A 16,158-nucleotide genomic window follows, 5' to 3' on the forward strand; every position below is an offset into this window, starting at 1 on the left:
CTCCTCACACAGTCTGTGATCACATTCTAGAAAAGGCCTCAGTTCGACACGCACACACACACACTTTTCTTTTAGAGATATGATGAACATTACTGGTAAAGTGAGGAATAAAATGGAAACCGTTTTGCTGTTATATATATATATAGTTTTATATGGTACAGGCCTCCCAATCGCCCACCTCTCTTTTTCTCTTAAATAAAATAAAACACAATATAATGAAATAATGATTTATTTACTATAAGGAATGGGGTATTACATTGACACAAAAATGGTAAAAAGTTAATAACATTGAGATAATATATAATTAGGACAAACAGCCAGTGCATGTATGCATGGGTAAAATAGACTCCTCCTGAGTGATAAAAGGTGAAGGGCCCTTTGAAGCATGGTATATTTTGGGCCTTACAAGTGACACCAGCTATATACGACACTTAGTGTGTGTGTGTGTGTGTGTCTGTGTGTGTGTGTGTGTGTGTCTGTCTGTCTGTTTGTCTGTGAGTGTGTGTGTTTGATGTCCTTAAACCTGCATAGATCATGTAGATGCGTGTGAGTCCTCAGAAAGGTTGCCCAGGGATATGAGGTTTTCTCTCCCTCTCCCTCTCTCTCTCTCTCTCTCTCTCTCTCTCTCTCTCCCTCTCCCTCTCCCTCTCTCCCTCCCCTCTCCCTCTCCCCTCTCCTCTCCCCTCTCCTCTCCTCTCCTCTCCCTCTCCCTCTCTCTCTTTTCTCTCCCTCTCCCTCTCCCTCTCCCTCTCCCTCTCTGACAGTCACACGGTAAAACCAAAGATCTATTGTCTTTACAGTTGCATATTATCCTTAATGGCAAATCAATGCTAATAGCTGAGAGTAGTGAATAGGAAGGACCTATTGTAGACATAAAATCAAAGGGCCTGCTGAACATTCATTCTAATCAGCAATCAGTAACAAGCTTTAGTATATTTTGAATAGCTTATATTGGTGTTTATATTACAATTGGGACAGTGTTCTGGAATATACTGGAAAGACGAAGCAATTCTTTATTGAAAAAACATTTGAAGTGCTTACGAATTGAACACGACTTAATCGTTCCAGAGCTGCTGAATCAAAGCCGAACTGAAGCGTATTATGTTCTATTCTGTAATGAGAAGCGTATTCTCATTCAACTGCCATTGACATAAATGTGTGTGTGTGTGTGTGTGTGTGTGTGTGTGTGTGTGTCTGTCTAGGTAATACAGCTGAATGACCATAGTCTCAATATTGTTAATGTCTTCTTGTCACTCAAATGCAAGTTTAAAGGGCATCCAACACACAGAGACCCCTCCCCCCTCCCCTACATACACACACACACACTTTTACTCAGTGTTTCCCAGACACGTCCTGGTGTCAGGTCCATCCCTTTGTGTCTTTTAGCTGCTGATTCAGTTACACACACACACACACACACACACACACACACACACACACACATCTAACAAATGGAGTCCTCAGGGCATTGTATACACAATGCAATGTGTGTGTGTGTGTGTGTGTGTGTGTGTGTGTGTGTGTGTGTGTGTGTGTGTGTGTGTGTGTGTGATGTTTGTGAGCTAGCTCAGTGGAATGCACTTAAAAGCTAGATTAACCCTGCAACTCATTCACTGAGACCTCCAGCACACACAGAGAGTGAGAGAGAGAGAGAGAGAGAGAGAGAGAGAGAGCTTTTAGTTAAGTGGCCCCTCATTTCCCCTTCCTCTACGTGTGTGTGTGTGTGTGTGTGTGTGTGTGTGTGTGTGTGTGTGTGTGTGTGAAGAGGGTTTAACATTATTGTTCATTTGTAGTACTTGAAAGTGTCATGCTCATGTTTCATGGTTTGTTGGTGTACACCTCAACCTAAAGACATTTGTCTAAAGGATTGTCATGGGGTGTGTGTGTGTGTGTGTGTGCGTGTGTGTGTGTGTGTGTGTGTGTGTGTGTGTGTGTGTGTGTGTGTGTGTGTGTGTGTGTGTGTGTGTGTGTGTGTGTGTGTGTGTGTGTGTGTGTGTGTGTGTGTGTGTGTGTGTGTGTGTGTGTGTGTGTGTCTTTCCTGGGGTGATGCTTTTACCTGAGCAACTCCACTCACCCATAGCATGTGACATAGTAAAGAAGGGTGTGTCTCTGTGCATGTATGTGTGTGTGTGTGTGTATTAACCCACTGACCCGAGAGTTACACAAGGCACACACACACACACACACACACACACACACACACACACTTCACCATGGTGGTCTTGTGCCATTTTGTCTTTGCATCCTGTCATGCATGGAGTTCAGTCATTCACAGTGGCAAGTCTGCAGGGCAGGAAGGACAGAGAGAACACAGGAGAGGGAGGAGAGAGAAGGGGAGACAGGAGCAGGAGGAGAGACAGGAGGGAGGAGCAGGGACGGAGCTTGAGGTGGGACGGGCCTTGCCTAAACTCATCGTGTGGGAAATCAGATTATCTGTCAATATTGGGCTTTGAAAGTAAGGGATATTTGCTCAGTAATAGTAGGCTACATTTTGTAAGATTTATAGAGAAACCGAGGGGAAGTTAAATTAGAAATTAGAATTGTTGCTCTCCGTGGCACTGACGCTTGTAAGACCCGCTGTTGCGGGCATGTGTAGCCTATGTTGTAAAATTATGTTATGATGATTTAATAAAGGGCCCGGACATGTACCCTGCCCCCGGCCCGGCTCTGACTTGTTCCGCCACTGGGGAGGAGATACAGGAGAGGGAGGAGAGACAGGAGAGGGAGGAGAGACAGGAGAGAGGTAGGAGAGACAGGACAGGGAGGAGAGACAGGAGAGAGGGAGGAGAGACAGGAAAGGGAGGAGAGACAGGAGAGAAAAAGGGAGACAGGAGAGGGGGGTGCATTGAGTACTTGGGGAACCCTTCTCTAAGCAAATATGTTTAATGGCCATTTCAGCCCATCCTGCCCACTCGTATATAAAATGAGCTAACTAGCTGGTAACCTTAGAAATTAATAGTAGTATATGAAAGTCAAATTAATTAGTTGTGCTTGTGTTAGCTCCGTTGGCTGATTTTTTTTAATCTGTTGTTTTGATAAAAAATAGCTACAGTGTAGCAGTTGTTTATGTAGTCTATATAGGTTCATTCATACTTACCTACATAATGACAATCTGTTGCTGATGTATCTCCTTGGAAGGGAGGAATCAGAAGACTGACCTGCAAGTGTTAAAATCTCAGTTCCTTCAGGCAATTAGAGACAGGCACAAGGCCTGAAATGTCAACCAGGAGACAGAGGTGGGGCAAACCTATAGCGCAGTGCTGAGAGTAAACTCAATCAACAAAACCCAAGTGCACTTTTGAGTGAAGCCAAGTTCAGAACTAGCCTGGACAAAACAGACCCTGATAATCTAGAAAGATTAAGGGTCTGGCCAAGAACAATGTAATGGCCCAACTCGAGGGTCAGCAACAAGCATGCTTTTTAAAATCTCACTGCACGCAATTGGATAACACTAGACCATGTTTACTCTGAATGATTTTGGACTTCGACGCAATCGGATAACACTACAACCAACGTGTACCGTCCTCCAACGTTGCAGCGCTGTCTTCATCAGTTTAGCTGGTTCCCCGGAATGTTGGGGTAAAAGTAACGTGAGAACTCTGGATTTCCAGGGTAGTTCAGAACAAATCCAGAATCGGATAACCCTCCTTCTATGGAATTTATTTTCATATTATATTATTTTGCATTATGCATTTATAAATAACATAAATATTGTTCCTCTAATTTTCTAGTATGTGTATCTGCTCAAAAACACTCTGCAGTTCATACATCAACCTGGGTCTGTGAATGGGCCACTGAAGCCAAAGTGGTTCAGACTGAGGCAGATGTACAGTTCCAGCCAATTCAAGCTAATCAATGTGTTTTTGAGGAGTAGAAACAAGCAATCAGTAGCCAATAATCAATGACCTTTCACTGGAGTTGTGGTGATTAGGTCTGACGTTAGGAGAAACCGATCCCAAATGGTGTGGGAAAGGTGTTTTATGCACCATTTTAATCATGGCTGGTTTGACTGTGGGGTGTGGGTTGGGGAAGTATAATATATGTTGCTGTGACTAGACTGTGTTCTTCTTGAAGGTGATGTGTTTTGGCCTCAAGTTTCAAACTCACAGTGGTGTGTGGTCTTTTGCCCATGTGTGGGTGTGAGTGTGTGTGTGTTTGCTGTGAGTGAAGCCTTGTGATTTATTGTCTTTTGAACCTGTCAGCTGTCGTGTCCTGAGGCGTGTGTCCACACATACATGACATAGGACATCTGCACACACACACACACACACACACACACACACACACACACACACACACACACACACACATACACATGGCACGTGTGTGATATCTGTAATGTGTTAGTGGTCTTACACCTTACACCTAAACTTACGATCAAACTTACACTTCACTGGTGCAACCGGCTGCAGATGAATATAAATACTATATGATGTTGCGTCTCTCTCGTGATCTCTCATTTTTGCAGAGAGAAATGAAAGATTCTATATGTTTTATTTGTCACATACATAGAGATCAGATTTAAAACACACAGTGAAATGATATCATGACTCATATCCACCTGTGCAAGGGTGTCCTAAGTGATTACCAACTATTAATAACTATTAATAAAGACACACTCACATAAGAATAAACTATAAACAAAAAGAAGATATAATACATAGGGTGAATGGAACTATTTAAAAGAGTAGTGCAAGGTGTGACTGTCAGTATGCCAAGTGTCCATGTAGGCTAGTATTGTGTTTGAAATGTATTGTGTGTGTTGTTGAGGTCTGGATGGCCTCTTTAGGCTTCCAGTTTTAGTCATTCTAATCAAATATTATCTGCACGGTGAGGGTCACAGAAAACAGGACTCTTCTAAACAAGATATGTGATATGAAAACACTCCCTTAGTAGAATAAGATGATTTAAGATACCTTTTATTGCACTACATAAAGCATGACTGGGTGGAAGCTAATGGCAGATATCCTTGCTAACTGGCAGCCATAAAGTTTCACCACAGCATCTGCTCATGCTCTCAGGCTGTCCTTCACCACTGATTACCGTTGAGCTCTGTATCAGAGTGACAGCGACGCCGTGACATTGTGACTAATAACAGCATTGCCATCAGTGCAATTGTAGTCTGTTAGACAGGCTCTCGGAGTGCATCAGTGATTGTTCTGCACGCGGGTAGTCTGACGGCTGTCTTTGAGGTCTCACTCTGTGTGTTGTCTGAAGTTGGAGATGAGCCCTCAGTTAAACTACATGGTTGTGTCAACACATCCTCATTCACTGTCAATCACATGTGATCAGAGACACATACTGAGGTGCATTCTCTCATTCTTAATTACTTGGGCTTACGCTTGGGCCTGCACAGTATAATCCCACACTATTAAATATGTTATACCTCTTCACCCCAACTAGAGTAAATATTATATACACATATACACACACACACACAGAGAGACCTGTTAATCAGCAATTGTGTTTGCCTTGTGCTGGATGCGGCTGGTTTCCATGACATCCGTCCGTGTGAAATGGAATGTTCTGTTGGCTGATGTCGTGAAGAGACTCTCTGGAGGGATGCTTCTACGTCCCCTGTGGTTGCCATGACAATGTAAGGCAACAGCAGCTTTAGGTTTGGCCAGAGGGACCAGGTGTGGAAAATCTCATCTGATTGGCTGCTTAGGGAGGTTCATTGGTTAATAAATCAACAAATAAAGCTTACAAAAAGCAACAGTAAGACAGATTTAAACCGGAATGTGGTATTTTGTTATAAACATGAATAGAATAGAATAGTTCATGGCCATAATCCATTGAGGAGACATTAACTGATTGCCTGTCATTTGGTTGAGTGACAGTAGTTGGGTTTACATGGACATTTTTTTTGATTAAGCTATTCCGAATAAAAAATGTGTGCCATCTGTTACATGGGTATTTTCGGTCAGGTACTCTCATGTGCTCTAGAATCTTTTATCGGAATAGTTGTTGCTGCTTTGCTTTTACTTGAGTAGATACAGCGGGCAAAATGATCGGAATAAGAACTTTCATTCCGATTAAAATTCTAATCAGATTTAGGCAGTTTTATTTCTGTTAAGGTGTTTCTATGTTTATTTGTTATTTTGATTGAGCCATTACTCCGATTCTAATCTGAATAAAAGTGTCACCTACTGTACCCCACCCACCTACTGTAACTCTGTGGAGGGGTGTGCAAGAGACAGACACAGGTACACTTTTCCCACCCCCGGTCAACTCCCTCACCCCTCTCCTCCTCTCTCTCTGTCTCTTTGGTGGAGTCAAGAGTTAGGGTTGAATATGCTTTCTTTAAAGTTTCAGACAATGTGGCTCATTTCTCATAGAAATGGTGTACTGACAAGGGTTTGGTCTCCATTATTGATTGGACCTTGGCATTTATGTGGTGATGCCATGGGGACTGGGGGGGGCGGGGCTGTACTGTAGTGTTTTAAGGTGGTTTTGATCCATGCAATGGTTCAATAAATGGGTTTTAAAACTCAAAGTGTCTCTCTCTCTCTCTCTCTCTCTCTCTCTCTCTCTCTCTCTCTCTCTCTCTATCCTCTCTTCTCCACCCTCTCTCCTCCACTCTCAGTCTCACTTGGGGGGGTGTGTGTGTGAGAGAGGGAGAGCGGGTGAGAGAGCTGGGTAAGGCGTCGTGGCAGGTCTTGGCACGTGTGTGTGTGTGTTTATGAAGTGATGGCTGCCTGGTAGTCCCAGGGGAGGGGTTTGTCTTGAACATTGACTGTGGCTCAGACTTTCCACTGTGGCCCTCTGGGAGCATGCGTGCATCTGTAGGTCAGGAGGTCAGAGAGGATGTCATATCTCAATGAAGCAATCTAATAGAAACAAGGAAACAGAAGGACAAGTGATTTAAACTGTGTGTGTGTGTGTGTGTGTGTGTGTGTGTGTGTGTGTGTGTGTGTGTGTGTCTCTGTGTCTCTGTGTCTCTGTGTGTGTGTGTGTGTGTGTGTGTGTGTGTGTGTGTCTCTGTGTCTCTGTGTCTCTGTGTGTATGTGTGTATGTGTGTATGTGTGTATGTGTGTGTGTGTGTGTGAGAATCACTTGTGGTAGGTGTATCACATTGCTATTGTGAGGGGTGTCCAAGCCCTTGTGTGGTACCTGTGTTGTACACTGACATTATGCATTACTCATGAATGTTATGTAAGTGTGTGTCTGTGTGAGTGTTTCCGTGTGGGGTGAGTTTGTTTTGCACATAGCATATTTTTGGGTTAATGTTCGTTTCTACTTCCTGCACCCCTAGTGCAGAAGAGTGAGATGCCCTGTTGTCATGGTGACGAAGGAAACGAAAGAGACCGATAGTGAGAGTGTGTGCGCAAGCAGATTGAGAGAGGGAGGGAGGGAGGGAGGAGGGAATGAGGCAGAGTGAGCAAGCAAGGGCGGGAGAGACAGAAAGGGGAGAGAAAGTGGCGCAGGGCAGCAAGGGAGAGCCTGGTTCCTGCTGTAATCATTGTGATTTTTTTTTCCGATCCGCCTGAGTACTGGCAATCCGCTCTTCTCTCTCTCTCTCTCTCTCTCTCTCTCTCTCTCTCTCTCTCTCTCTCTCTGTCTCTCTCTGTCTCTCTCTGTCTCTCTCTGTCTCTCTCTGTCTCTCTCTCTCTCTCTGTTGCTCACTCGCTTGTTCTCTAAGCTTTTCACATCCAACGGACGCACACACACTCACTCACTCACTGCTCTGTTGCATCCCACGCTCTCTCGTCTCTCTTCCATGCACACAAACACACGCGCGCGTGCACGCATACAAACTCTTTCTCGCGTCTGTTGCACACTGTCCATGTCGGCGTCCGGGGACTGCGTGGCCTAACGGACAGACATACAGGTCTGTGTGTGTGTGTGTGTGTGTGTGTGTGTGTGTGTGTGTGTGTGTGTGTGTGTTGGCGGTGGGGTGGGGGGTGGGTAACGTGATGGTGCTGGCGTTAGGAGGGGGGTGCCGGCCCCTGTGCCCAGGCCGGGCATGAGTGGCGGTGGCGAGGGGCCCAGGCCTCTCGGGGACGCTGAGGCCTCCGGACCGGGCCCTAGCCATGACTGCACGCACACACACACCAACACACATGTGGCCGCACCCGCCGACTCCAGCTGGACGGCCCACGGCGCCTACGACACCAGCATGACCGAGGTGCGTGTGGGGTTTTCTGGGTGGTGTGGTGGGGTGGGTAGAGGTTGTTGTTGTTGTTGTTGTTGTTGTTGTTGTTTGGGTTTGTTATTGTGGATTGGGAAGCGGCCGTGTAAAGCGTTTTGTTTTGTTTGGATCGTACAATTGAAATTAGTCTGTGTGTGTGTTTTGGTTAGTCTGTGCGAGCGTTCGCTCCTAAGATGACTCATTAGAAAAGATTAAGGTGAGGTGTTTTTCTCGGAGAAAGGGAAACAGAAGCTGCGCGGTCTGGCAGTGTGTGTTTGTGTGTGTGTGTGTGTGTGTGTAAGTGTGTGTGTGTGTGTGTGTGTGTGTAACAAACAAGTTCAGCTCGGGCTGCCTGCCTACACTGTGTGTGTGTGTGTGTGTGTGTGTGAGTGTGTGTGTGTGTGTGTGTGTGTGCGTGTGTGTGTGGGAGGCTGCAGGCAGTGATGATCTTTGTGTGTGTGTGTGTGTGTGTGTGTGTGTGTGTGTGCATCTCTGCATGTGTACCATTAAGCTGGCAAGCTGGTCACTTCTTTGCCTTATGTTGACATGATAAGCATGTGTTCCCCCTCTCCTGTTACACTGATGTGAAGAATGCTGCCTTTTCTCCCCTGCCGTGTGTGTGTGTACTGTATGTGTGTGTGTTTGAGAGAGAGAGAAAGAGAGATCTTTCTCTCTTGCTGGCTTCTGTCCCTGGGCGGATGACTCTGCGTAATGTGTATGTCTCTGTGCATGCGCAATTCTGCATCTCTGTGTGTGTGTGTCTGTGTTTGTTTCTGTGTGGGTGTGTGTGTGTGTATCTGTAGAAATGCAAAGCAATATAGATTAGAAGGGGTGGTCTGATAGTGTGCACCTCCCACACCCCCTGTGTGATGATTATATGGAGTTTGATAGAGGCAGCATCCCTCTTTGTTTATATGTGTGTGTGTGTGTGTGTGTGTGTGTGTGTGTGTGTGTGTGAGAGAGAGAGAGCGAGAGAGTGAGAGAGAGAGATGTAGAGAGAGAGAGAGAGACCAAGAAAAAGAAAGATACTGATATCCTTACACAGCACTATGCTGGATTGTAAAATCTGCCGTCAGCAGCATTGTGTTGGAAAGGTTCTCTTAGAGGAATACCAATGTAGGCTTGCTCCAGGAGAGAGCCATTGACCAGACTGCAATGATATTTCTCTTCCTTCCTCCCTCTCTTTCTCTCACTTTTTTCTCTCCCTGCCTGTCTTCAGTGAAATAAACATATGCCTAGACAACACACACGCACACATACATGCATAGACACATATGCACATACTGTATACATGCACATATACACATACAAGCACAATAACATACACATAATATACACACAAACAAACAAACAAACAAACATTGCTGTTGTATGGTTAATAGAGGTTTGGGTGAATTATTCAGCAGTGTGGTGTCAGCAGAAAGATCCAGATCGGTGCGCCCACCAACGGCTTTGTGTGTGTTTGCCAGCCGAGAGGCACGTGCACATCTATTAGTCTTTCACCTCAGAGCAGAAACACACACACACACACACACACACACACACACGCACGCACACACACACGCACACACACACACACACTCATACATCCATAATGCTAGATCATTGCAGACAGTACACCCCATCTGAGCTTTTTTTTTACCATGAGCATGCTTTGTGTGAAATATTGAGCGTTCTGATCGATCCCGTATGTTTGGTGTGGGATATCTTTGTGAAACACAGTCGGACTTTTACTGTCTGAATTCCTCTTCCTGTCTCTGAAATTTGTGTTGAATTGTTTAAATATAATGCATTACATGTCACCTCAAAACATAGAATAGACCACAGTAAGTGTTTAAATACATACATCATAAAACATGCCTTAAATGTATATGTGTGTGTGTGTGTGTGTGTGTGTGTGTGTGAGCAGGAGGAGTGTAAGCAGATCCTGGCTCGCCAGAAATCCAACTCGCAGTCAGACTCTCATGACGATGAGGTGTCCCCCCCACCACCCAACCCCGTGGTCAAGGCCCGCCGACGCAGAGGCGGGGTCAGTGCTGAGGTGTACACCGAGGAGGACGCCGTCAGCTACGTGCGCAAGGTCAGACACATGCACATAAGCACATACAGTATATTCACACACACACAAACACACACACATGGAGACATTATGCTGGTGCTAGAGGTAGCATTAGGACCAAGAACTATATAATAAGGGATGTTGTCCCACTGACACACACACACACACACACACACACACACACACTATATGAGGAGACCCTCATCTCGAGTGAAAGGTAAGTGGCACACATGTGTGTGTGTGCTGAGAAAGGGGTTATATGTGTGTGTGTTGTTTGTGTGTGTGTTTGTATTTGTGTCCACTTACATAGATGGGCCGACAGGATACCAGAACCAACTGTTGCACAGGGAGACAGACAGTGGACGAGATAATGAGTGACGCAGATAAAGGAAGAGAGTGATGCAGAGACAGATGGGTAGAGGAATAGACTGCATGATGCAGAGAAAGAGGAGAGACAGTAGAGATGGGCAGATGAAGAGAGAGAGACAGGTGGTTGAGAAATGTGATTGGATGTCTGGTTGAGGGGGCCGAGAGTGATATTATCTTAGAGTGGCTATGGCCAGCAGCTCCCATGAATTACACTAATCCACATCCACTCTGGCACAGCACAGAGAGACAGAGAGAGGGACTGGGAGAGAGGGAGAAAGAGAGAGAGATAGAGAGAGGGACAGATAAAGAGAGGGGGTTAAAGAGAGAGAGAGGGAGAGAGAGAGAGAAAGAGAGATTATCTTCCTCCATCAGTGGTTGGGGGCTCCGTCTCTTACTCTCTTTCTTCGTCCCCCGGCTCCCTCCATCCCTCTCTCTGTCTGTGTTCCTGTGAGTGGGCTGAAGCAGATCGTTACGGTGCTTGTTAACGGGTGATGAACATGACAGCGCATTAACGGCTAGGGCCCTGTGGAGTGGGCTTGATGCTGAGCGCACTAAAGTGTGGCCAAGTGTGTCTGTGTGTGAGTGTGAGTGTGTGTGTGTGTGTGTGTGTGTTTGTATAGTATAGTATAGTATATTTACTCTTTTGATCCTGTGATTGTGTGTGTGTGTGTGTGTGTGTGTCCTTGTACTTTACTTTTTTTTGTGTGTGTGTCTAGGATAGTGCATGGGTGTTTATGTAGGTATGTTTATGTTTTTTTTAGGAGCAAGATGTGTGTGTGTGTGTGTTTATCCGCGCATCTGTGTGTGTGTGTGTGTTGTGTATGTAGTGTGTGTCTTTATGTGTGTCTGTGTGTCGCTCTGCCAGCTAAAGTTCAGTGGCTTTGGTATTTGGTAAACACATAGAGACAGCCTCTCTCATTAGCACTCCAATGTTCGTCACACACACACCACCATGTCATATTAGCATGCTAGATCTGTCAGCAACGTGCACACACAGACAGACAGGCAGACACACCCAGACACACAGACACATGTGCACACACACTCACACACACACACACACACACACACACACACACACACACACACACACACACACTCTTAAAACATGTTGAAAATGACACAATTTGTGTTGTTTTTAAACACACCTTTGTGTCTAGATAGGGACAACATGGTTTGTGTTGTTTCCTTTTTTTATTTGTTACACAATATGTGTTGAAAATAACACAACTTGAGTTGAAATTAGTGTTAATTTCGTCAGACGAGACGAGAGGAAATATGTTCGTCAACAACCTTTTTTTTCATGACTAAGACGAGACGATGACGAGACGGCACTAATGTCCTGAAACACTAACTAAGACTATCTTAAGATGCATTACTGTTGACAAAAAAGACGAGACTAAAATGTTTTGCATGAAATAAAAAACTAAGATAAAATCTCTCATTTTAGGGTCTACATAATGAGAAGACAGAACATCTAGCTGTTACGTTTTCAAAATATTCCGAATGAGTTCATGGTCCTGTAGGCTAGTCTACGTGCTGTTGCTGCAACCTTGTGGCTGCAACACCTAAAACTACATGGAACAAGAACACGGAGATTTCTGCCAGAGTTAAGCTAACTACCTAGCTTTATGACACAATGCTACATACCCAGAAGTCAAGCTTCTCTCATACAAACTAACATCCCCAGAATGTCCATACGAAAATGTTTAGCATGTAATGTCAACTATTTGACTAGTTACACTGATGATGCAAAGTTTGCTAGCAAGTAAGCTAATATGAAAAGTTAAGCTAGCAAGTTAGCTATGGATAAGATGGAGTTTGTTTTGGGGAATGTGTTGCCTTTAGTATATCGCCATCTAAGCGTGGCGGGAGTAAAACATTAATACTTGGGTCTACGACAGTGTTTCTCAAACTTTTTCAGGCGAAGGACTACTTAACTAACCCTAGCTAAAAAAAAAGAAAGATTAGACCTACTTCACCAGTATATTAGTCTACACAATGGGCCTACTCACTGAACCACCTTGCTTATTGTCTTTGCACTTTGCTTATTGTGTCAGAGGATTCATATGATTTAAACTGGCATATCTTACATAGACAGTGTTGCAGAACTGTTTGGAGTTACATACAAGTTGGTTCAATATTGCAAACAACTTATCTATATTATATTTTTACCCGCGCCTGCTCGCGGGACCACTTGGGATAACTTAGCGGACCACCACACTTTGAGAAACACTGGTCTCTCCGAATATCATGACAGTGGTCCAGTCAAATCTTTTACTGTCTATGGTCAAATCCCAGCCGAGCTATAATTGTAGCTTGACTTACCTGTGCATGTAAACATACTGACTGACAAAAAATCAGAATGAGTAATTATAACAGGCGAGTAGCTCTGTGGACACACAACTATTATTGGGAAAATTGAGATGTGTGAAACACTGTTTGACTCAAATGGTAATCAGAAATAATTTGTTATAAAAAAAAGACTAAACTGTTTTGACTAAAACTGACTAAGACTAAGATACCTTTAGTTTTCATTTGATTAAAAACTAGACTAAAATGTGGGACTTTTAATAGAATTAAAACTTGACTAACAAAAATGATATTTGAATGACTAAATATGACAAAGACTAAAAAGGACATTTCGTCACAAGACTAAGACTAAGACTAAATTAAATATAGGTGACAAAATTAACACTAGTTGAAATCAACACAACTTACGTTGTTTTATAAACACTTCTCTGCGTCCAAATAGGGACAACACATTCGTTTTAAGAGTGCACACACACACACACACACACATACACACACACACACACACACACACACAAATACACACACACACACAGCTTTTCAACTCTTTTAGAAACAGAACAAGATACTTTTTAGATAAACAGAACATAGCGGAGAAGCATCTGCTGTTATCCACTCATATGTGGCTTGAGTGGGGCCTTTCCCCAGCTGTCCTAGCTGTATGGAGGCTGATTTGGGCTGCACTCAGACACACCACTGATCTGGGGTCAGTGACAGGAGCACAGGAGCATCGAAACACAGCTGCTGCATCGCTATCAATTATAGACCCACATCTCTGACAGTATGTCAGTGACATGACAGTGGATGTAGCCTTTGGACCCACAATGGCTGCCTTGCACTCTCCACTTGCACTACTCCACTTGTACACTTGCACACTTTGCAGCTTGTTGTTGTCCTGTTGTCCTGAAAACACTTCACAGAACACACTTCTGCTGCTCTTACATAACTTGCACCACTATGCCACTTGCATGCTTAGGTCAAACAGAACTACCTCAGCCATTTATTGGCCCTGACTTTTGTTTCCCCTTATATTGACTGTCTACTGTATGCACAATTGCACAATTTCAACTCAAATTTTGCTGCTCTTATTTTCTTCATTGTATGTGCCTTCTTATTTTTTACTTTTTATATTGTTTACTTGAATGTTATGTTTGTCTGTGGACCTAATTGGTAAAATATGTCTTGTCTCCACCCGTGGGATAGTAGGAAAGCGTAATTTGATCTCTTTGTATGTCTTGACATGTGAAGAAATTGACAATAAAGCAGACTTTGACTTTTGACTTTGACTTTGTATAGGTAGAAAGTAGCGACTGTGTGTAAGTGTGTTTGTGTGTGTGTGTGTTTGTGCATGTTGGTGTGTGTGTGTGTGTGTGTGTGTGTGTATGGATGTAGCCTATTTCCAGACGAGGGACAGATATAGTCCAGTCCTTAGTGGAGTGCCGCTGTTGCATATTTGGCTCTTTGTGTGGTCGCCTTCATGTTGCTGCATCTCATAATTAGAGCCTTCCCAGTCACTTTCTCTCCTCTCATTCTCTCCTTCTCTCCTTCTCCTTCTCTCCTTCTCCTTCTCCTTCTCTCCTTCTCCTTCTCTCTCTTTCCATCCCTTCCTCCCTCTCTCTAGCTTGCTGGGCCGTTTGTGCGTTTTCCTTGTGTTATTGATATTGTATATATAGTGAATCATGCTCTTTATGTACTGGTCTCATCTTGGCTCTGTACGAAACAGAAGGCAGCTGTGTGCTGTCTCGCTGTCTTCAGCTCTCTACTGAGTCACTTGCCGTAGCATGCATTAAGGTAACGGCTACGAACTTTGTTTCGGACAGCCTACAGTAGCAAGATAGCAACACAGTTGTCAGGATACCAGAAAGAAGAATAACGTAACGTTTGACTGCAGCAATAGTTGCTCACAATTAAATAGAATTTTTGACGTTGAAGGAAGCATGAGGGATACATTAATGCTGCCTTCAAAATTCGTCAAAACAAAGGTATCTTAGAAGGCAGCATTTCACAGAAATATTTGATTCAGACATGCCTCGATGCCTCGCTCCCCTGTTAGATATCTTAAAAGGCAACATTTTTTCCCGTTTCGTACAGACCCCTTGTCTAATTTCTTATTCTCTTTACCTCTTCTCATTTCCTCTCCTCCTCTTTTTCCTCTTTTCTCCTCTCTCCTCTCCATTCCTTCTCCTTGTTTGTCCTCTCTTCTCACCTCACCTCACCTCACCTCACCTCCTCTCATCTCCTCTCCTCTCCTCTCCTCTCCACCTCCTTGTTTGTCCTCTCCTCTCCTCTCCTCTCCTCTCCTCTCCTCTCCTCTTTCTCATCTCCTCTCCTCTCCTCTCCTCTCCTCTCCTCTCCACCTCCTTGTTTGTCCTCTCCTCTCCTCTCCTCTCCTCTCCTCTCCTCTCCTGCTCTCCCCTCTTGTCGATGTGACATATGTAGTGCATCACTCTCCTCCTCTGCCGCTCTCCCTCTTTTCCAACGGTCTCTCCCACTCCCTCCATCTGGTTCTGTGGGTTTGCTGTCTGTTCTGACGGCCATGCAGGTTCTAATGCTTTCAGCATCTCTTTGGCTCTCATTCCACAGCGTCTGGTCTCAAGGTCTCTGCCTCCCCCAGATGTCCCTTCCATCTTCTCCTCTTCCATCTCCTCACATCTCTCCTCTCAGTGACTCTCCTCTCACGCCTTCTCTCCCTTCCTCAATCAACAGTGCACCCATTTTTGTCACTCTTCTTCTCTTTCTGCCTCTCTTTCCCAGACATCTGTGTGCGCCTCTCTCCATGCTTTTGTTTCTCTCTCTGCTCGTTTATTTTGGTCTGATCTTCATGTCTTCCATCTTAACACTCCTTTCTTTTACTCTTTGGTTCTGACTTCTGTCCTGCCACAGGCGCTCCATCTGAATTCTGTCTTTCTCTGCTCATCTTCTTTCCTTTCCTCACCCTCTACTTTCCTTTTCCCGTCCCTCTCCTCTCCCTCCCTCTCCCCCTCTCGGCTCCCCTCTCCCCTTCTCTCTCCTCTCCTCTCTCCTCTCCTCTTCCCCTCCTCTCTCTCTCTCCTCTCCTCTCCCCCCTCTCCCCTCCCCTCCTCTCCTCTCCTCTCCTCTCTTCTCCTCTCATCTCCTGTGTGCAGCAGTGACAGATGTGTGTTCTGGGCACAGCAGCTCAATCCTGTAATCCTGCTGTAAAGCACAGGAGCCTGAGTCATTTCACAGTCATGCCTCATCCTCCACTGGGCTGGCTCTGGCTCTACCACCACTGCTTGTGGTCTGCCAGCACACTCTCTCTCTCTCT

The 16,158-nt window shown here is 44.7% G+C and overlaps 1 protein-coding gene across 2 annotated transcripts in view; it reads left to right on the forward strand.

Annotated features, from left to right (window-relative positions):
- Positions 1-16,158, forward strand: part of prkar1b (protein kinase, cAMP-dependent, regulatory, type I, beta) — a 76,981-nt gene that overhangs the window by 5,360 nt on the left and 55,463 nt on the right. Inside the window, exons 1-2 of one of the 2 annotated variants that reach the window (XM_048246449.1) lie at positions 7,914-8,128; positions 10,041-10,211. In XM_048246449.1, the coding sequence (XP_048102406.1) occupies positions 7,967-8,128; positions 10,041-10,211 (333 nt within the window). In that variant the 5' untranslated portion in view covers positions 7,914-7,966. Of the gene's footprint in view, positions 1-7,913; positions 8,129-10,040; positions 10,212-16,158 lie in introns of those variants that run through there. The other variant, XM_048246448.1, reaches the window with a different exon arrangement.

The sequence above is a fragment of the Alosa alosa genome, chromosome 6 (genome assembly GCF_017589495.1).
Source record: "Alosa alosa isolate M-15738 ecotype Scorff River chromosome 6, AALO_Geno_1.1, whole genome shotgun sequence".
NCBI lineage: Eukaryota > Metazoa > Chordata > Actinopteri > Clupeiformes > Clupeidae > Alosa > Alosa alosa.